The sequence below is a fragment of the Hydra vulgaris genome, chromosome 01 (assembly GCF_038396675.1).
Source record: "Hydra vulgaris chromosome 01, alternate assembly HydraT2T_AEP".
NCBI lineage: Eukaryota > Metazoa > Cnidaria > Hydrozoa > Anthoathecata > Hydridae > Hydra > Hydra vulgaris.
This window is the reverse complement of record NC_088920.1, coordinates 50009528-50032644: the sequence shown is the minus strand read 5'-3', so window position 1 is coordinate 50032644 and position 23117 is coordinate 50009528. Positions and strand designations below refer to the sequence as shown.

At 29.1% G+C, this 23117-nt stretch overlaps 1 protein-coding gene across 1 annotated transcript; it reads left to right on the top strand.

Moving 5' to 3' along the window:
* The first annotated feature begins 1451 nt into the window (after positions 1 to 1451).
* On the top strand, positions 1452 to 22584 carry LOC100199645 (splicing factor 3B subunit 6). The gene is made up of 5 exons (XM_065788480.1): positions 1452 to 1590; positions 13842 to 13882; positions 13991 to 14068; positions 21975 to 22113; positions 22319 to 22584. Exons 1-5 carry the CDS (start codon positions 1567 to 1569, stop codon positions 22406 to 22408), a joined length of 372 nt encoding a protein of 123 aa, XP_065644552.1. The 5' UTR covers positions 1452 to 1566; the 3' UTR covers positions 22409 to 22584.
* Positions 22585 to 23117: the final 533 nt, after the last annotated feature.

Sequence of the window (23117 nt, the reverse complement as noted above, 5' to 3'; positions counted from 1 at the left end):
ACTGCAGGCAAAGAAAAATCGAAATTACCGAAAGTAAAGGCTAAATCGACGCCAATAAAAAAGAGCGTTTAGAAGCCGGTGGCAACTAAAAAACTTGCTGTGAAGAAGGCGAAAGCAACTCCGAAGTACAAAACCGCAGCAAAAAAGACCTCTGCAATAGTCGAAAAAAAAAAAAAATTTGGCGTGCCCTTTCATGTTTTTTAACGACTATTTTCATAGCCACACATCTTTTTAAAAACATGAGCATAGGCATAGAACAAAAAAAGTCTTCTTTGTCGCGATAAAATATCTTTTATACGTATGCAAGTTTACAACGCAACTTTCTTACGAGTAAACCTCCAAAAAATGTTTTACTCCTTCGAAATTAAAAATAAAAAAGTATTGTGCACGCAAGCAGTCTTCTGCAACTTATCTAATTCTCGTATGCGATTATCCATATGATTATTAATATTCTGTGGGTAAACTTAAAACGTCTTTTAGTCTGCATTGTGCGGCAATGTCATTAACCTTTGGCATTATAGTGTTATAGGTGTGCAAAAGAAACATTCGGATAACTTTTGTGAACGCTTTTCATTCATTAAAATTGGAGGGTTAGGGCCGTTTCAACGTTTTTTACAGATTTGTTGCTATGAAAATAGCCCTTTTGTGCATAAGGAAGTTCTTGAACTTGCTCTCCTCTGATTCTTCTTGCCAATTTTACAAACTATTTAATACCAATTTACATGAAACATGGTTATTATTTTCTACTTTTAATAAGCAGTTTGGTAGAAGAATCTCTTAAAAGTTGTTCTTGTAAAGTTTTCTTAAACCTGGATAAGAAGCACTTAGTTGTCATATAATTTAAAACTCAAAAACATAAACTTCTGAATATGTAGTTGAGCTTTTACTTTGAAATTTCCAACATTTGTTTAGCTTATACACTATTATTGTCTAAAGCAGATTAAAGCAAGTTAAAGCAGATTAGAGCAGGTTAAATCAAATTAAAGCAGATTAGTGACCTTTAATCAAGAACTTAATTGGAAATGTCACCGAGCACTGAACTATTTAGGGGTTGTCTATAAATTACGTCACGCACTAAGGGGAGGCGAGAGAGTTAGTGGTTTTGTGACGACTCATGCAAAATTTGCTACTAAAGCGTTTAGTAGCAAACTTTGTGACGAGGGGTGGGTGGAGAGGTCAAAAGCGATCGAAAATTGTGTGACGTAATTTATGGACGACCTCTTATCAAAAATATAAAAGTTAAAGATAATTTTAAAAATATTACTGTTGCGTAATATTTTTTAAATTATTAAAATACTAAAAAAATAAATATTTTAGATTATAGTTTTCTTTTTTACTAACTTACCACCCGAACTAAACTCCTTATCTAAACGTGTAACTCCAATAAAACACCTGTTTTACGTTGAACCTTGTAAAGTGTGGGACCCGGTGGTTTACCGGGTCACATTTGGGAAATGATAAGGTAAAAATAAAAAATACTCATAAGGCCGCGTTGTTCTTCTAATAATTTAATTTATTCGCGAATTTATTTCGCGAAGACTTGACTCGTAATTACTAATCAGAAAAATGGCGATGCAAAGGCGAACAAATGTGAGTTGCTTTTGTAATGTCACTTAAAAGGCACAAGTACTTTTAAAGATTTTTTATAATTAATATTTTAATATACATTTTTTTAAACATATACAGTATTTGAACCGTATCCTATTGAAATGAATTTTCCTTTTTCATAACAAATTTTCAAGGATGTTAAAAATAGTATGTTATTTAAAATGCTAACAAACTTAAAAAGGTAAAAAACTAGGTAAAATAGCAGTGGAATAGATATAAAGTAGATTTTTTTAAAAGTAAAAGTTATGTACGAAACAAATGAGCATTTTTTGAGGGGTTGAGAAATACGAATTATCTCTCCCTATTTTGGAAAGTCATAAGCATAAATGGTCTTAACCTTCCAAGCATTTATGGAAAGTATTCTTGTAAGATATCAGTGTGAATCCACTCTAGTTTTAAGTTTGCACCACGTTTAACTTTCCTTTAAAGTATATAATATAATATAAGAATTTTCAAAATTTTAAACAATATATAAATTCAATCAACACATGGCACTGTTGATCTATGTTATGGATCAACATAGAAAAGTTAAATACTAAATGTACAAGCCACATCCTTTTCAAGCTTAGGTAATGAATTTACTAAAAAGTATAACTTAATTGAAATAAGTAATTAAAGACTGCTTGCTGTCTGTGTTATTGTACTTAAAATGTTGCCATTTTAATTTTTGCAATAATCTTTTAAATAACACCAAGGATTTAAATGGTTAAAATTATGAGGTTAATAGAAACGCCCTCAAAACCCCTAAATAAATAAAAATAAAAATGCTGCAAATTTTTTAATATTTAAATACTATATAGACTTATAAATAATTATTGTAAATTCAACTTTTATTTAAAACTCCTTATAATATGTGTACACTGATACTTTAATAAATATTCATTATGGTATTGTACAGAACTAATAACCACCCCAAATCACTATTTTACAGTACTAATAAGCACCTAATATTTTACATTGCTGTAAGATATTATTACAGGGTGGCCTTAGCTCCTCTAAAATCATCTAAAATCTTTATTTTTCAAAAACTCCCTCTAAAATCCTTTTTAAGCTGTCATCTTATTTTTTATTTCTTGATGGAAGTATTATGTTTAAAATACCCATTCTTGGTTTGCAAAACTGGTTAACACCTAAAAGTGCATCAGATTGTAAAAAATTGCTTTAACAAATCCATGCTATTTAACATGAAAAATGACATTATTGACCCCTGTCCAAATCCCATAACATGGATATTAAACCTAAAAAAAAAAAAATCCTTAAAATTTTGTTGTTTTGCAAAAAAAATCATCCAAATTAGATGCAACCTGAATCATGGTCTGAAAAAACCATACATGTACCATTTTTTTATTTTCTGAATTTATTTCAAAAAATGTTCCTTATGTGCAGAATCTATATTCTGTAAAAATTAGACATGTACTAACCTTACTTCATCGACAAATATGTGATTTTCACATGGTCTGTAAAAACAACTCATGTGTTGCACACTTGTTGTTTTTACAGACCATTTTGGAGTTATTTTAGTTTCTTCATGTTTTTTTTTTTTTTTTTGCTGTATTAAGACTAAGTTGTAGTGTTAGTACTTAATGTTAGCACTTAGTGTTAACACTAATGAAATAGTGGGAAAATATAAAGGAAAAATGAAGATTTGCAAAACGTTTATATCATTACATAGAATAAAACCAAATCAACTTTGTAGATTGACAGATTTAAAAGTCTGTGATTAAAACACTAGTAGATATGAGAGAGAGAAAATGAGGTTCTAATGAAATTTTAGAAGTTGTATTTAAAAAAATGATCATATTAACTTGTATGATGCGAAGACTAGTCATTATTCCAGAAAAATAGCAAAAGTATTTGAATGTAAAGTTGAATATAATGATATTGTACAATAATTTTTGCAATAAACATCCAAGAATAAAAGTTTCATACATGTGTTTTTTTTTTTATAAGCATATGGAGACTCAGATTTGGAAAAAAAATTAGCATGTGTAAGCATATTCCTGAGCCTCGATAAACCATTTAAAAGATTTAAATTTTATTTAATTAAAACTTTTTAATATATATTTTTCTAAATTTAAACCAACAAAAACAACAAAAATGGAAGTTTATGTTTTGCAATGCAACAACTTTATGAAGTAATGAAGTCATTGTGTTGCAAAACCTAAATCTCAATACTTGAACAGAAAAAGTGTAAGAGTCACTCTGAAGTGTTTAATTTCTCTCTCTTTTTATTTCTCCCTCTCGCTTTTAATGCGCAGTTTATTTAATACCATTTTTAAAATGTTTATTTTATTCCTAAGTCTTATTTTCATAACATTGTTATAGCATAGTCAACAAAGTTGTTAGTGCAATGAAAAAAGGGAAGAATCTAGCAAATTAGCTGGTATGAAACACCACCAATATACTGCTGCCTATAAAGCAGAAGCAATTAGCACCTATGGTTATGAGGCAAATCAAGAAACTATAGCAGAGTCGTTTGGTGTAACACAAAAAAAAAGAAATTATTTCTAAAGATGTGGAATCATCCTATCGCTAGTTGTTTCTGAAGGGAAGACGTTCTACAAAATATCTTGAACTCTACGAAGTTATATACAAAGAATTTTTGTAAATAACTTCGTATAGTTCAAGAAGCCAGATTGAAAGGTCATATTGTTAACTTTTACTGGCTTTAGAGTAAAGCTAGAAATATACAGTTAAACATTGATCCAAACTTGGAAAACATCATTTTATAGTTCGATTTTTACAAAAAAAATGAGTTAAAAATGAGACCGAATCAAAGAAACAAAAGGAAACATAAGAAAGAAATGGAACCATTATTACAGAAATGGCATGTGACATACAGAGAAAAATGTATCAGAACAGGTTCTAAATATCCAAGTTAGGACAAAAAATGGGGGCGGTACCAACATCGACAAAGGCTCAATGTTGACCAGAGCCCACTTCCCTTTGTTCTTCATGGTAAGAAAGCTTACAAGTATGTACCCAAATGAAATGCACTACATTGCAAAAGAGAGATAAATTTTGATTACACATTGGGCAGGTGAAGCATGGAAAGCTTTAAACACTTCAAAGTATGACAAGCAAAGGAAGAAATGTTGGGCGATGACTGGGTGTTTAATGACTTCTGATGACTCAGAAGATTCGCTTGTTAAACCAGAGGGCCTTCATAGATACAAAGTGCCCCCATCATTGATCCTGGCAGTGATCAACCCATAGAAAATCAGGGTGATAATTAACCGGTGGAGGTAGATAACGCTTATAAATGAAGTTGCCTGCGAAATTCTTCCAGATGACACCTTTATTGGTCTGAACGTGAAGGAATGCAAAGTTCATATCTTTGATTTCATTGATAACAAATTTATATAGTATGATATAAATTTATATAGTATATGTTTTACTTTTTATTATTATACTACAACATTAATTCAGCTACATTAGAACTAAAGCAAATACAGAGCATAAGTCAACTTTTTGTTTTTCTTATACCCATTAACCTTTAGTAACGCACTTTTAAAAAGTCTTGAAATAAGCATATTTTTGAGTTTCTTTTAACTTTTTGCTTAAGCATACCCAAGCCTGTTTCAAAAATTTCTTATGCTTATTAAAAAAAAAAACATGTATGTTTTCTTCAAAAAAAAATTTAGAAAAAATTCTAATTTATGCTTTGGTTGCCTCCAAATAGATGTTTGCAATAAATGCGAAGAATTAAGCCACCTTTACTGAATAAAAATGCTAAAAAGGCTGCTATCATAGAATTAATGGTTCACAAAAAGAGAGCCAAAATATTTTACCAAGAAGTGAAAATATTAAAAGAAAATGTCAATGATTCAACTGCTGTATTGTCTTTCGACTTCATGCAAAATTTAGCCCTTCCAAATCTTCCTGTTCAGGAAATATTTTACATAAGACAGCTATGAATTTTTAAATTTTGATAATGTTAAAAATGAGGAAGCTAAGTTCTACATATAACATAAGGGGCATGGTAGAAATTCTCCAGATGAGGTTTGCACATTCTTGCTTGATTATATGAAGAATGAATTGTCACTAACAGTAAAGAACCTTATTTTATTTAGTGATTCATGTTGCAGACAAAACAAAAATCATACTTTAATTAGATTTTTAAGGAATTTGTCAGATAACAAGAAGACAACAATGGTCAAACAATAAGGTCTTCCAAAACATCACACATTTTCCAATCTGGGTCATTCATTTTTAACCTGCCATCAAAGCTTTCAAAACATAAAAAGGTTGATCCATTGTTTTGATTGAGTGTACACTGCTGAGCAGTATGGGGAGCTCAATAGAGCAAATTAATTCAATAAATACCGCATATATACCCGGTATATATGCGGTATATACACCCGTTATATATGCGGTAGTGGTGTAGTGGTAAAGCGCTCGCTTCATAAGCGAGAGGTTCCGAGTTCGATCCCCACCACGTCCCTGGTAGTACCGCGCTCAACTTGTTTCTCCGCGCAGCGGCCTTGTTCGTCGAGGTTTGTGTTTCGGATTTATAGAGTTGAGAGAGGGTTATAACCACTATTAAGTAGCCTCCTCATCTGTAGTGGCCTTCTTGGCCTTGAGGAGGTGAATAACAAAAAAAAAAAAAAATATTCTGTTAAGATAATGTCATAAATATTCTCTCCTTTAAGTTAAGGTGGTCAAAAAATTTCCCATCTGGATATCGAAATTTTTTCAGTTTGACCAATTTGGGTGAATTTTTTGGATAAGTTTCACCATTAATAATTTTAATATGACTAATTTTATTGAAATTCCACCTGCTTTACCAACAGAAAAGGCATATTCGTTAGGCAAAGTGCAAAAAAAATGTTAATTTGAAAAAACTTGAAAATATGTTGTACATAGTGATATTTTCAAGTGGCTAACTACCGAAGCAGACAACTGCCCTATGGATGTTAAAGAGTACAGTTTTTATATTTTATACCTTGTTTCATTCTTTATTACTATCTTGTAAACGATTATCATACTTTTATTTCCAATAGTTAACTTGTTAAGTTCAAAATAATGTTGAACTTTTGTTTAAAGTTAGTGATAGTCAGCAAAATAAAATATGATATAATGATAATAAACTTGCTTGCAAGCAGCACTAATTAGGCTTTAAAAATAAAATAGCAAAAAAGTCAGCAAAAACTACACATGTGTATTTTATAAATAAATGAATAAAAAATAAAATGAAATGAAATAAAATGGAATATAAAAAATTATTTTTAAGTATTAGGCAATTTTTAGAATCACCCCAATGTAGTTCTGATGAATGTGTGTTAAGATTGTTTCCAGGGCAGATGATCAGAGAGATGGGACACTGGGGGAGATGCCCTACTTATTTTCTCCAAAAAAAATTTTTTTTTTTTTTTTTGGCATTTTTAATAAAGTAAAGATAACTGAAAATATTGTTTTCAAAAAATATTTTGGTTTATATTAGTTCCATTCGGTTTTTGAACATTCTGTATTCAATGATCTTTATTAATATGTTTTAAGAGAGTACATGTGTCTATAAGATTTTGATTTGCATGAAAATCATCCTAATATTTTAAAGATTCTGTATTTTTTAGATGGTTGTGATGCACAGTATAAAAACCACAAAACTTTTACAATATCTGTTTCCATTAAGATGATTTTGATTTTTTGCTACAAGTCATGGTAAGTCACCATGTGATATTATTGGTGGCACTGTAAAACTATTAACTGCAAACGCAAGTCTACAAAGGCCCATAAATGACCAGATAATGAAATAAAGAGATTATTTTTTTCAAGAATCAAAAAGAAAGACTTACAGATTTGCAAACCACTTTAAAAAAACATTTTCAGCTAAGTAGAATGATTCCTGGAACTAGGAGCTATCATCAATTTATCCCAGAATCTACAGATACTGTTAGTTTTAAACCAACAAGTGAAGATTTTAATATAACAGTCATGTTTTCTTTTTCTGGTATTCAAAGTATTCAATCTAATCAGCAAATTAACATCAGTACATTGAAAATTGGTGAATTTATTCCTTTTTAATATGATACGTTTCATTGAATCGGTATGATAAATGAAATTGACAATCTTGAGCAAGATGTTATGGTGACATCTATGCATCCACACGGTCCTTTTAACAAACTTTTCTGGCCATCTAGAGCAGATGAGTGTTGGGTTCCACTTACCAACATAGTTTGTATCATTGATGTACCTGTAACAACAACTGGACATATTTATATTTTGACCGTTGATGCATCTAAGGGGTCATCCATAAATGATGTCAGTGTTTTTTCTCAAATTTTTGACTCCCCCTCCCCCCTTTGTCAAACTGTCAATTTTTGGCCAGCCACCCGTTATATATGATGTCATTTTTTGTGTACTCCCCCCCCCCTATAAAACAATAAAAATGCTTAAAAACCATTGATTTTTTTTCTGAGTAAATTATATATTTATATAATAGTAGATCTCATCAAATTATATTATATAATAGTCGATATCTCATTAAATAATCAACTAAGCAAATAGTATTATATATCTTTAATATAATCTTCCCATGGGTTATTGAAGTGATCATCGATTGAAACAATAGGTAGTGAATGCTCTCTGCACTCTAAAAGGATATCGTATTCTTGAGGTACAATCAAATTCGTTGCGTCAACTTCATTTTCATCTAACCATTCAGCAATTTCTGAACTCTTCTGCAAGGCGATGACTGCCAAAAATTCTGTCTGACACTTGGCAGCGATACGAACAGGTTGGACCCTTTTGATTAGAGGGAGTGTTATAGCAGAAGAATGGATAGAAGCGTGCTTTTTCAACACAGCTTGAGAGGCAGAGTAGATATTGCACTTTTTATAGATTCTATCAGCTAGGCTAGACTGAATTGATGGACAAAACGCATCATACGGCAAAATTGGAAATCCTTCGCCAGTACGAGGAAGAATACTTTCAATGTTTGATGCGATTAGCATAAAGACGAATGATGGAAACAATTCTCCTTCTAAGACATCTACTGCTTTGAGACTGTCTCTCGTTTGGTTGACAGGGACAGGTGGCGGAAGAAATCTTGCTCTAATTAGAGTAAAGTAAAAGCTTCTAATAGTGCGACAACAAGAACGACTTTCACATTTCACAATTTGAGTAAAATATTGACTTGTACAAAGATAATCGGCAATCCAATGTTGATCTTGTAATAAAAGGCTCCTTGACTCTAGCTTTGATTTGTCTGGATCAATATACTCTGCAATGGTTGGATAACCGCCAATTTGTAGATCAGACCAAATATCAGCCAAAGCCTGTCCAGCAAAACCAAAGTTCTGTTTTTCTAAATTTTCATCTATTATCCTGCCTGATTTAAAAAGATATGTTGGCTATTATAGGTTAAAAATTATATTAATATTTTTACAAATTAACTTTTGTCAATGTAATTACCTTAAGAATCAAGATGAGTTCCGTAACGTTCGTGCGGAAGAATCACCCCAGATAATTCTTTACTTAGAGGTGCCATTCGTTGCTCAGCTCTGTTGAATGCACTGCGGCCTGGAGCTTTCGTCATGATGAAAAGAGCGTCAAGGTTATTCTTCAAGAAATGGTGAGTCCCGATTTCAATTACTTTCTGGTATCTGGGATTTTCGTCGGGTCCTCCATCGACGCTAAACGCAACAATAGGCTTAACCATATTAGCTTGAGGATCTCTGGTAATAGAGTCAAATTCTTTGATATCCAAGAGCTGCTGAAAGTCTAATCCTTAAGCGAAATGCAGTCGAGGATGCGTGTTTTCCTGGTCGAACAGCAATGTAGGTAGGTCCAGAATAAGTAACAGCATCTGTTTTTCCGAAACCATCTTTTTTGATCGTAATTCCAGCGTACACAGATGGTATAAGCTTTTGTTTAGCAGCCACGACCCAGTCGTGGTCCGGGAGAGTTACCCGGTACTCCAAATGCATCAACAACTATTTTTTGGTTGCTGTGATTCCAATTGGCACTCTAGTCTTGTTGTCTTGGCTAATGAAACACACTTCACCTAGCCCTAAAACAGAACAAACTTCTTCCACATATTTTATAGTTGAACTGCAAAAGAGTCCGCCAACATGTTTTAAATGAGATTCATTCTGAGAACTGATCAATCTAACAGGGACTGTTTTGATGTGCCTTTTGCCTTCTAATGTTCCGTAACTTCTCGGAAGTAAATGAGTGTAGAGGGCGCTCTTGCTGATTGCAAATACAATTTTGTTCATCTCGGATGTCAATTCGTCGAGAGTTTTAATGCTCTAAATCATAAAGAAATATGATGCGTTTTGATTTTTAGTTTTTCTTTGACTTCTGGATGCTCCAAGCAGATTTCCTCCATTCTAGCTTTTTTCAGTTTTCTAGTTTGCTTCTGTTGAGCTTGATCATACTTTTTTTTGGCCAGTTCTTTACATAGATGAGCTAGTTTCTTCTTTTTCTTTTTCAAATCATCCTCCTCTTCAGCTTCAGCAATGAATTTACTTCTCTTTCTAGTCTTCAGCCCAGCAACTTCACAATTTAAAGCTGCAATCTCAGAATTGGGTCGATCTTGAGCCACTGTTCTTGCATTTTTTTGATTTTTTGTGGTCAACAAACTCAAAGTTAATGCACTTTGTTGATCATCAATAACAGATCGCTCATTGGTGGGCTCAACAAATTGTGAGGAATTCTTGTCAAATTCAAGTGGAGTATACGTGGGGCAGACTGTTTTAGAGTATCGGCCCAAAATAATAATTGCTTGAACTTCATTGCCTTTTCATTAAATAAATTGATTAAATACATTACTCTTGATTCAAGATCCTTATCCACCAGTTTCTCTTCTTTTAATGAATTCCATATACTATGGACTTTTTTCTGGATATTAGCCTTTTTTTTATCGGGATGAGCATTTCCATACGAGACCATCAATAAGTTAAGTAATGCGGTTTTATCCATATTTTAATATTGATTTATTAGTATTTTTTACATCACAATCAGAATAATGATTTTGCTCATTGTTAGCGCAAGCTTTTTAAAAGAGTTTCTTTAACCCGCTAGGGAGAAATTAGCATTTCAAATTTTCAATAGACTTTATGTGTTTGCATTGCATCACATTTTACAATTAACTAGAGAGCAATTAGAGTTTCGTATTTGAAATAACGACAATTTAGTTTCAAAAAATGACAAATTTATGAGTTTACTTTTATGAGTTTACTTTGAACCACATTTTATAATCTGCTAGGGAGCGAATAACGATTGTGAATTTTATATACAAAGAGTTAATATTTCTAACATAATTTGATTTGCAGTCAAATGGTAATATATTAATAAAATGATAGTAATTTTTATTTTTTGTTAGTAGTTATTTATTTAATGTCTCTGGGAAACTTATTATATTAATTTATAATATTATATTATAAATAATTTAATAAAATATAATATGAAATTCCCCCGCATTTAATATTAATTTCCCCACAAACAAAACATCATTTCTATATCATTTAGTAGATGTAAATACCGTTAAAATCTGCTCATTAAAACTAAAGAAATAATTTAAATTGACATCATTTTGGCCTCAACAGCCCCCTCCCCATTGTCAATTAGTGTCAAACTTTCCAGCACTACCTCCCCCCCCCCCTATATTTACTGACATTTATTGATGACCCCTAAGCAAATCTTAACATAATCTTGATATATTTTTATTTTACATTTTTGTGTTTTACTTTGTAAATAATTAAATAAAACAGAACAAGTACAAACCAAAAATCAAAGTTATCTTTACATTATTGAAAATGCAAAAAAAAAATTTTTTTTGAGAAAATAAGTCGGACATGGCCCCAGTGCCCCAGGCCATAAAGCCTATGGTCGTCTGCCCTGGAAGCAATTTTAACATGTATTCATCAGAACTACACAAATGCTGAAAGTTTCAGAGCTTCAGTTGGTCTGTAAAGTAGTGAAAAATCGATCTTTACTACATTACTACAAAAAAGACACTACTACAAAAAAGTGGGGCACTTACCCCAGCCCCCCCCCCTCCCCTAATGGCCTGGCCATTATCTGCCTAAAGTAAAACTGTCATATTTCAGAGTCCTCTTGGAGCCACAGGCTAAAATTTTCAAGGAATTCTTATTTTACTAAGCACTCTCAACTGTATAAAAATCAGCAAAATCAGAGATATAGTGTGACATGACCTGGGTCATTTGACATGGAATTACTCATATCACAATTCAGTTAATCAAACAATTTATTAAAGGCAGTCCTTTAGAAACAGTATATAAGGGAGGAAGACCACACAAACCATGTCATTTGTAATGACATGGTTTGTGGAGGGAGGTACATGTAAGGGAGGAAGACCACACAAACCATGTCACTGCTAAAAATATTATTCTTTATGTCAAAAATAATCCTTTCAACAGTGCTAATGGTACCATTTAAAAACTGAAATTTTTAGTGTCCAAAAATACACTTTGCAGGTGGTTATGACAGGATTTTTGTGCTTTTTTTTTTTTGCAGAGCAGCCTTTGCTCATAGACACTAGGCTATCAAATTAATAATTCATTATTAATTTAATGATGGGATAAGAGTATTGTAGGTCGATAAGTCTAAGTACAATTTGAAAGGTAAATGTCTGGATACTTAATACACAAGTGGATTCATGATTTATGGTTGTTTTTTTTTTTAAAGGAGACCTATCCATTAAATAAATAGCATTATGGATCAATTTGTTTAACATTATATTCTTGAAGAAACAATGGTTTCTCATGCTGATGCCTTGACTGAATGGATGTTTCAACGAGGCGTTTCATAATTATAACCGCACTTGTAATTACTTTTATTTAAAATGTAAGTTAACTTTAAACACAAATCTAATCATGTTAAACAATAGTTTAAGTAATGAAGCCGCTCAATTAATGGATCTCAATCCTATTGAAAACTTATGACTTATCTATTTTAACCTGAAGGAGCTAATTCAAAACATAAAGCCCCTTCATAAACGCTGATAGCTTTCACGTAGTACGAAATTACTGGACTAGCCAAGTAATTTCGTACTACGCGATCTTAATGTCCAATTTGTCGAGCAATTTCACGTTTGGGTTCTCCCTTTTTATGTAGAATTTGTATTTGGGCTTTTTCAGCTTCAGTTAATGTTTTTCCGCGAGGCATATTGCTACAATGAGCAAATAAATAAATGAATTAGGAAAGGAATAGTAATATAAAATAAAAAAGTCATTACAGCATTCATAACACACATATTTAAAGTTAACTTACATTTTAAATAAAAGTAATTACAAGTGCGGTTATAATTATGAAATGCCCGCAAAATTGATTTTGCGCTATTGCGTCCACTAAAACAAAAATAATTATTGCACCTACATTTTAATTTCTTTTACCTACATATTTAAAATAATATGAGTAATATTTATTTAATTATTGTATTATATAAAGATCTCAAGAAATTATGTGTGCGGCTATAATTATGAAACGCACTGTATTATGAATCTAAAAAGTAAAGGATATACTATTAATTATTGGTTTTAGTATTTTTTTAAATTAGTTTCAAAAAAGTTGCTAGTATTTTGGAAAACTATGTTTTTACAATAAAATATCAATGAATGCAAAACAACATATTTATCATTTTCAAGTAGTTGTATTATGTATAAATCAAGATGAGTCCAGTACTTCTAGTATTAGGTAGATTTAAACTCTTGATTATGAGTGGTTTACTACTAGTCTACTGCCACATTAAATTTAGTTTGTTCCAGCAACTTAATTTATTAAGTTCCAAAATAATGGATCAAGAATCCAAAAAATGAAAATGACTGGTTTACATGTGAAAATTGAAAATACCAAAGCTGTGTTTTGTATGCTCTTAATGATAAGTGCATTTATACCAAAAAATGTAGAGAATGATATTTTTTTTTTTTTTTTCACTTCATTGTTCTTAATTGTATTATTTATTCTAATTAATTGTTTTATTTCTATTAATTATATAAATTTAATTGTATTGCTAATTAACATGTTTAACTTAAAAAGACACCCACCTAACTAAACATTTTATTTTTAATGCGTAAAAACTTAAAAAAAATTAAAATTGATGTATTGTAAAGAAAAAATTTTAATAAATCTTTTTGAAAAATTACATTTTTCTAAAAAAAGGATAACTAATTATTTTAACTATTTTACTATCATATTTGTAATAGGTTTTATCGCAAAAAATTAATAAAAAAAAACATTTAGTTATAAAAAATTTAATTACAATTTAGGTTCGTCTTCCGCCAGAAGTTAATCGAATTTTATATATAAGGTAACTTGAATTTTTTGTTTGTTTTCAATATCTATATTCTTTTTTCTTTGCTTAATCATTTGAAATTCCTAATGTATTGCTTTTAATTAAATTTACTTTTTTGTGAAGAAATTTGCCGTATAAAATTTCTGCAGAAGAGTTGTATGATATTTTTGGAAAATATGGAGCTATTCGACAAGTACGCCTGTGAGTTTTATCAGTAACTTATTAATCTTGATTATTTATTACTATTATTATTATATGTTTATAAAGATTTATATAAATGTAAGTTTTAATACCTTCTTATTCAAGTATAATAAATGTAAGATTCTAATAAATTGAATTTATCGTTTGTTTGAAAGTACAAAGATAAGAATTGTAAACAAACTAGCAGACTTGAATTCAACAGTGAATTTAAAAGTATCAAAATTGATATTTGGTTGTTTATCAAAATTGATATTTGGTGTAAATTAGCATCTAAGCTTTCCCTTTTTTTTTTTATTGTGCTCACCATTTTTTACTCCTGATTCCATAATTTACCCACGAAACTTTTATTTATTCTTTAATAGATTACTGTTGTTATATTTGGGCTGGTTCTTCTGATGGGACCCTATCTCTCTCTCTTTGACAAGGTTCAAAAGCACATTGTAAATGTAGTTGGACCTATTTCTAGACTAGCGCTAAAAATCATTGCAAGTCATTTTATCTTAGCTTAAAAGACCCATGTAAGAGAGGTGAAATGATAGGCTTTTGCTAAAGACACTATTGAAAGTTTCCAAAGGTTTTCCAAAAATCATAAACTTCAAAAAAAGCACCCTCAAGACCCTCCAAAAATCATGAATTTTAAGTCAATAATTTTGAACAAAATTGAATAAACAAGGCATTTCCTGAGACATCGAGTCTTGAGGGTGCTTTTTTTAGATTCCTCGAGTAAAAATCTATTGGGGTACCAAATTTTAGGAAATTTCCCCAAGCCATTATGAAGTTACTATATGTCAAAGTTACCTTGTAGTTTCAGATAATCACTAAAATGATGAGTCAGCATTATTTCAACTGACGATATCTCTGGAACCCATGTGTATTTTTAACTAAAGTTTTTGCAGTTATTTTTTTTTTTTAATATGGACTGCAAGTTAGGCAAAAATGGACAAATTCTGAGACGTAAGGGTGTCAAAAATGTTTTTTTTTTTTTGGATGATCTCATATGGAATTGCCCAATAATAAATAATTCACTGATAAATAAACAGAAAGTGCTAGATTAAATTGATCAGAAATACCATTGAAAACTGTGCAGTCATGGGATTAAGAAAAACCATAAAGAACATCTCAAGCATGATTAAGTTAAGAGGGAATAAATAATATGCACATAAAAAAATTGTTTAAATATTTAAACCAGAATTCATAAGAAATAGGTGAATTGTTGATATATGTTCAAGCCAAGCATGTGACTATTAGAGTTTTTGGGAATCAAAGAATAGTAACCATCTACACTGAGATGTGAAGATGAAACAACCAAGTTTTGATTTAGTCTCACAAAGAGCAAGTAGGTTGGCGAATTTTACAAAAGGTAAAGTTCAACTGATGAAATGTTACTAAGTTAAAGACCACTGATTATTTGTAAAAGATTGAGATAATTTGTTTTTAAAAATATTGAATTTAATATTTAAAATATTAAATTAAATATTTTTAGGTACTATAGTCATGTTTTAAATTATTAGAGAACTTGAGATATTGTATGAGGTGTCAAAACGTAGTGAAGTAAAGTTTTTCCCATTATACTATCAATACTATGTCTAAAAATTCTTACAGATTTTTGATAAGTGATCCTGAGGTCCCTCAAGGCCTCTAAACATGTTCCCCATTTTTTGCATGAATTGCATTTTTTGTTGTTTTCTTTAGAATCGCAATAATCTGAAAATCATTTCTTAAAAGTTTTGATTGGTTTTTAGTGGCTTTTAGTGATATTATTCGAGTTTTGATACTGTTTAGTAAAAGAATAAATTTAATTTTATCAATGAATTTATTAGAAAAATATTGACTCAAAGTAGTAAAAAGCGCAATCTACCACCACAGTGAAGTACTGAAGACAAAAAGATAAGAAGAGCATGTATGGATAAACATGATAACATTTTTGAAACCAAAGCCGAAATGAAATTTGTAAGACAACCACGTGAAGCAAGAGTTACAGAAAGAGAACAGTGCTGGTTGTATATTTTAAGAGAAGAACAGGTCAAAGGAGTTGCTGCTAGAATATTATTCTGAGACATAATTAAAGGAAGATGACCAAACTGAAATTGATCCTGATTTTGAAACAAATCTAAAACAAGAAGCAACGTTGTGATTAACAAACTCCGTAATCATCAATGGTATTTGTCAGAAGAAGTTGTGTCGTTTGCTTTATTTAGTAAACATCCTTTGATGACACATGCACTAAAGAAAGAAATGGCAGATAAATTTCTTGACTCCAATACCAGAAAACTTCCGCCTTGGTAAACCAGTATTCAATAAAATTGGTAGTGAAACAACCTCAACAAGTTTGATTGGGCCTAAATCTCATTTGTTGTTCCACATTTTAAAAGTGAGCACTGGCTGGATTTCCAAACCAGTGGAGCAGTGGAATTCAGACCAGGCTTTAGAGTTGCAGAACAATTTGTTTGTAGAGGTAAAGTTGTCAATGATGCAGCAGAGCGTGGTGTCAAGTTAATCTCGGATTTTGCTACAATCATCCAACTGATATTGAGGAAATGGCATGGTTGTTGCAGGGTGTTGAGCAGCATACAAAGTTATATTCCAGTTTTGATAAAAAGACACTAAATTTGTGAAACTGTAGTGTAGTACTAAGTACTATATGAGTTTGTTTAGTATAAGAGATTAAACACTTTTCAAGTAAATTACTAATTTTTCAAGTAAAGACTATAAAGTCCTTCACTTTTTGTTATATTTGGTCACAAAATTGACTAAAACATTTTACTTTTTTTAAGTTAAAATGTTAAATGTAACATATACTTATCTTTTTTTTTAGATCTGATTACCTTTATATTAAACATGATTTTGTTTAAATTATGTTGTTATATTTATAGAATTATAACATTTTATAATGTAAAAGATTTTAATTTTTGCTCTGAAAATAGGGTTCAAATTTGGAGGCTTTGAGGGACCTCAGGATCACTTATCAAAAATCTGTAAAAATTATTTTTAGACATGTTATTGATAGGATAATGGGAAAAACTTCACTTCACGATGTTTTGACACTTCATACTAATCCTGGACAACCCCAATGGTGCCCTAATCAATAAGCTGTTGATAAATAAGTCCCTAAACAGGGAAGTATTTTAAGCCCTGCAAGTTCTGCTAGATCATGTTACTAGTAATTGGATCATGTTAGGTTAATTGCTGGATCATGTTACTAGTAATTGGTTAATCATGATGGTCTTGATCCTGATTGTTAACACTTCGTTGTAGATTTTGACATTACCGCTAAAATGTTAGTATACAGATTTTATGTCTGTTTTGCAAACAAATCGTCAGATGAGAACATCATTGCTAAATTTTCTGGATAAAGGTTATTAAAATTGATAAGGAATCTAATAAAGTTGATGTTTTTTTAGAAAAAGTCTACTTTAACAAAAGATGAATTTTTAGGTTTTCATAATAATGATAATCTTAATCTAAATTTATCTGTTATTAATTTATATATAGTTTTATTTTGTTAATTTATATATAGTTTTAGTTTGTTAATTTATATATAATTTAAGTTATTTAATTTATATATAGTTTTAGTTTAATTATTTATATATAGTTTTAGTTCATTAACAACACATCATCCAGAAACTTTATGGTATTGTTGTTTAAATAAACTGTTTAAATATCATACAAACTGTACTTCATGTACTTCAGGGTTGCCACTCAACCTGGAAATAGCATGCAGGGAAAACCTGAAAAACTCAGGGAATTTTTTTTTTCTTTAAAACAGGGAATACTCAGGGAAATTTTTTTTCCCATTTTTTTAAAATAGTTATTTATCAAATTATTTACAGTAGTTTAAACTAGTTAAAATTCATAATGTATTTTATTAGTAATTTTTTATATAATTGTACAATTTATTTTAAATTTGGTTTGGTTTAATCTCACAATGATGTTTGAGACTGTTGCCACACTTTTGAAAAATAAAATAAAAACTTTTATCTCAAAATAACTTCATAAAAACATTGAAATAAAAATCTAGAAAGTGACATCCTTTTCTGATAACCCCCTTCTTTTCCCTAGTGCTTTTTTTCCCTTTTTATCTTGACCACAACCCTATTTGTGTGATATCCTTTATGGATGGACCCTAAATAAAATAATATAAAATGTATTATATTTAATTTTATAATTTGTAATCATTTTATCTATAAATATATAATATGGTTGTAAGAAGAATGCATTTTTTTAGAGTTATAATAATAAATAAAATGGATCAAACATTGTTTTCAAATGATTGGCCATACTCACCCAGAGTATAAAGAATGGCTATATAAAGACTAATGACAATAAATTTGCTAGATACAGCAGTTGCTGCAAAACCTTTAACTTGTCAAATATAGGAGTTCAGGCAGTTAAGATTCCTAATCAAGGTAAAAAGCACCAAGTTAATGTTTTAGCTAAATCCAGAAGTCATTTTTTCAAACCTGTTGTAAAAAATTCTACTATTACACCAACAGTACCCCTGGCAGTCGGTCAAAGAACTTTAGAACTTGTTGTTGCTTCTAATGAAGAAACAAGATCTGAAATTAAATGGGCTCTTGCAACTGTTATGTATGGATTGTCAAACAATGCTTCTGCTAATATGAGCCAATTATTTACTAGTATGTTTCCAGATAGTAAAGTTGCAAAAGGACTAACATTAGGAAGAACAAAAATAGGGTATATGAATAATTTTGGGTTAGCACCATATTTTAAATCATTACTTCTTGAAACCATCAAAAGTTCACCATGTTATGTTGTCTCGTTTGATGAAAGTTTAAACAAAGTTACACAAAATTGTCAAATGGATATTGTTAGATTTTGGAATACTCTAGAAAACCAGGTTAATGTCAGATATTTGAATTTAGATTTTCTTGGACACTCTTCTGCAGTACATATACTTAAAGGTTTTAATAAAGAAATAGAATGTCTGGACTTATCAAAAAGGATCCAAGTATCTATGGATGGGCCTAATACAAATTGGAAGTTTTTTACAGAACTTTCTAATGAGTGTGAATTAAATTCTTTATTTGACATTGGGAGTTGAAGTTTGCATTCAATATACGGAGCTTTTAAGATTGGTTCTGAGTCTACATCATGGAATTTAAAAAGTATTCTTAAGAGAGCATATCAAATATTGCATGATACTCCTGCTAGAAGAGATGACTATAGCAGTGTCACTGGGTCAAATTGCTATCCATTAAGTTTCTGTTCAACTAGATGGATTGAAGACCAAGTTGTTTCAGATCGTTTAATTGAAATATGGGACAACATTGTAAAATTAATTAGATTTTGGGAAAAATTAACAAAGTCCAAGCAGCCCTCCTCAAAAAGTTTTTTTAATGTTCAAAAAGCGTTGAATGACTTCTTGACTGTTTCAAAATTACAATTTTTCAGTTATGTTGCCAGCTTGTTCAAAACCTACTTGACACTCTATCAGACCGATCAACCAATGATTCCATATATGCACAATGATCTTAGAGAATCGATAACAAATATTTTAACTTTATTCATTAAACCAACAGTAATTGAAAGTTGCAAAAGAGGTAGTGATTTAAAAAAATTAGATCTCTATAAAAAAGATTATTTGCTACACAGGAAAGATGTTATAGGTTTTGCTGCCGAAGTTTCAATAAAAGAACTATTAAAAAAAGATAAAATTACTCTTAATGAAGTAAAACAGTTTAGAAATGAATGTGTTTTATTTCTCACAAAAACCATGGAAAATCTGTTGAAACGCATCCCACTAGTTGTTTTGAACCAATCGAGCTCAAAGCATCATCAATCGAGTTTAATCAAAATAAACTAAAAAAGTTGTTACATTATCTTGTTAGTTTAAAGATTATATCTGCAACACAAAGTGATAAAGTCATGCTTCAGTATTCTTTACTTTTAAGAAATGACATGAAAACAAATATAGAAAAATTTTTTAATTTTGATTAAAAAAACACTTGTTTAGATACCTTCTTTTTTCATCAACTGGATATAGCCAACATAAGGAACTTTCTTATATTATCAAAATGATTTTAACTGTAAGTCATGGTCAAGCTTTTGTAGAAAGGGGTTTCAGCATAAACAAATCAATTCTAAACGAAAATATTCAGTCAGACTCAATAGTTTCACATCGCATTATAAGAGATCATATGAGTTCTCAAAAAGTTCAAGCTGATACTATAAATATCACAAATGCATTAATGTTATCAGTTAAGTCAGCCAGACAACAGTACCAATTGAGTTTAGCAAAGAAAATTAATTCAAGGAAAGAGTGTAAATCAAACCACCAAAGAGCGATCTTATTAGAAGAAATTGAAGAAGTAGAAGAAAAAAAAGACTTTACTTGTAACAGCATGTTGTATATTAAACAAAGATTTTATTCAATCTGTTGAAGATGCTGACAAAAATAATGATTTAACAATGCTTAAAAAAGCAACTGCTTTAAAACGAAAATGTGATGAAACAGAAAAAGAATCAATGGAGTTAGATTCAGTCTTAGAACTATTAAATGCAAAGAAGAAACTTATTGATAAAGTTTCTTACTAAAAACTGTTTTTTGTGTTCCATTTTAGTTTTGATAAAAAATATTTGCATTGTTTCATTGTATTTAGTACATTTAGAATCTATTTAAATTATTTATATATATTTATATATATATATATATATATTTTTGTAAATATACATATATAATATATATATATATATTTTTATAAATATATATATAATATATATATTTTTATACATATATATTTTTAAATATATATATGTACATTTATATTTTTATAAATATATATATAATATATATATTTTTATACATATATATTTTTAAATATATATATGTACATTTATATTTTTATAAATATATATATATATATATATATATATATGTATAAATATATATATATATGTATAAATATATATATATATGTATATTTTTATTTTTATAAATATATATAAGTATAAATATATATATGTTTATATATATATATATATATATATATGTATATTTTTATTTTTATAAATATATATATATATATGTATAAATATATATATATATGTATATTTTTATTTTTATAAATATATATAAGTATAAATATATATATATGTTTATATATATGTATATAATATATATATATATATATATATATTTTTATTTTTATAAATATATATAAGTATAAATATATATATATGTTTATATATATGTATATAATATATATATATATATATATATATATTTTTATTTTTATAAATATATATAAATATAAATATATATATATATATGTTTATATATATATATAATATATATATATATATATATATATATATATATATATATATATATATATATATATATATATATATAATATATTATATATAATATATATATATATAAATATATATATATTTATATTTTTATAAATATATATATAAATATATATATATATATAAATATATATATATATATAAATATATAATATATATATAGGAAATAATATGGAATACTCAGGGAAAAACTTTTAAAATTATAGTGGCATGTACTTAGTGTCTTATCTAAAATAGAAATCGTTGTGCAAAAATAAAATGACCTTACCCTGTTTTTAATCTAAAATAACTGTTTCTCTAGATTTCTCAGCGTTGGACCTAGTAAATCTAGGGAAAGTCTAGTTTTTCATTCACATTAGTGCAACATCCACAATGCACGCAAGAAAATGGTATTAAAAAAACTTCTGAAGAGTTTTAGATAACAAAAATATTATTTAACTAAAAATTCATAAAGCAAACAAAAAACATCAAGAATCATTATTTTATGAAAAAGTATTTGAGAATCTTGCACAAAATTTCTTAACAAATTTATATTTTTAAATTGAAGTAAAATTTTTATTTTGTTGCATTATAGTGGCGTCACTCAAGAGACTCGAGGAACAGCTTATGTTGTTTATGAAGATATATTTGATGCAAAAAATGCATGCGATCATTTATCAGGTTTCAATGTGTGCAACAGATACCTAATTGTATTATACTATCAAGCTAACAAGGTAAACTATATTTTGTTTAAATGTCCAGGTTATGTCTATAGGTTATAACCATGAATACATAACCAGGTTATATAATTGTCAAGGTTATATATTTTGTTTAACTGTTTTATTTTTTTTTTTAATTGTCCTTCTATGAATACTTTTTAATTTGTTAAATTCTTTTTAGTATTTAAATTTATATTTTAAAAACTGCTTTTTTTTTTAGATGTTCCAAAAAATGGATAAAGACAAAAAGCAAGATCAAATTGATAAATTAAAAACAAAATATGGCGTTACAGACACGCCTGAAAGATAAATTTGGTTTTTGTAGACTTTTTGACACGGTAATATTGGCATGAAAGTGAATGAAACTACGTGTATTGATATCTTTTCTTAGCTTTATGTGATTACTTTTCTACTATCTTAAGCTAAGCTAAGCTATGTAAACTTATGTTATATATCTTATCAAAAGTTATAAATATATTTACCTTAGTAGCAATAATTTCAATAGTTTTTGTTGCCATTTTTACATTGGCAGAATTAGTTATCCATCATTTTTTATAGAGAATCGTGTCAAAGTACTAGTAATAACAAGAATTGACCTTTTTAAAAAAATTATATTTATATTTATATTTAAAAAAAATTTTAAGTTTAGTTTTAATTTTCACATTTTCACTCATCGGTAACTTTAATGTGCCTTGAAGTAAATATCAGTGCATAAATATAGAATGAAGTAATACGCCTTATCCTCCAGGATATTTTTACTTGCACTTAAATTGATAAAAAGCAATATTATCTTGCTAGAAATGTTTTTTAATAAGCGCTCTCTACGAGGCCGTGACTATGATAGAACGATTTAGATAAAGCGTTTTGCGAAATAACTGTGTAAGTGTAAATACGTCATTTTTTTCAGTGGTTGTATTATTGTATTCTTAATTGTGTTTGTATTCTGTCGGCAACATGTGACGAATTCAAAAAAAATGTTTTAAACAAAATCGATCAAACAAAAATCTGGTAATGGAAGA

What these genes read in the sequence shown, in the direction of transcription:
- LOC100199645 (XM_065788480.1), top strand. Translation starts at nt 1,567, where the DNA reads ATGGCGATGCAAAGGCGAACAAAT. An exon ending in AATCGAATTTTATATATAAG is followed by an intron (nt 13,883 to 13,990) that starts GTAACTTGAATT and finishes TTTTTTGTGAAG; the next exon opens with AAATTTGCCGTATAAAATTT. An exon ending in TATACTATCAAGCTAACAAG is followed by an intron (nt 22,114 to 22,318) that starts GTAAACTATATT and finishes TTTTTTTTTTAG; the next exon opens with ATGTTCCAAAAAATGGATAA.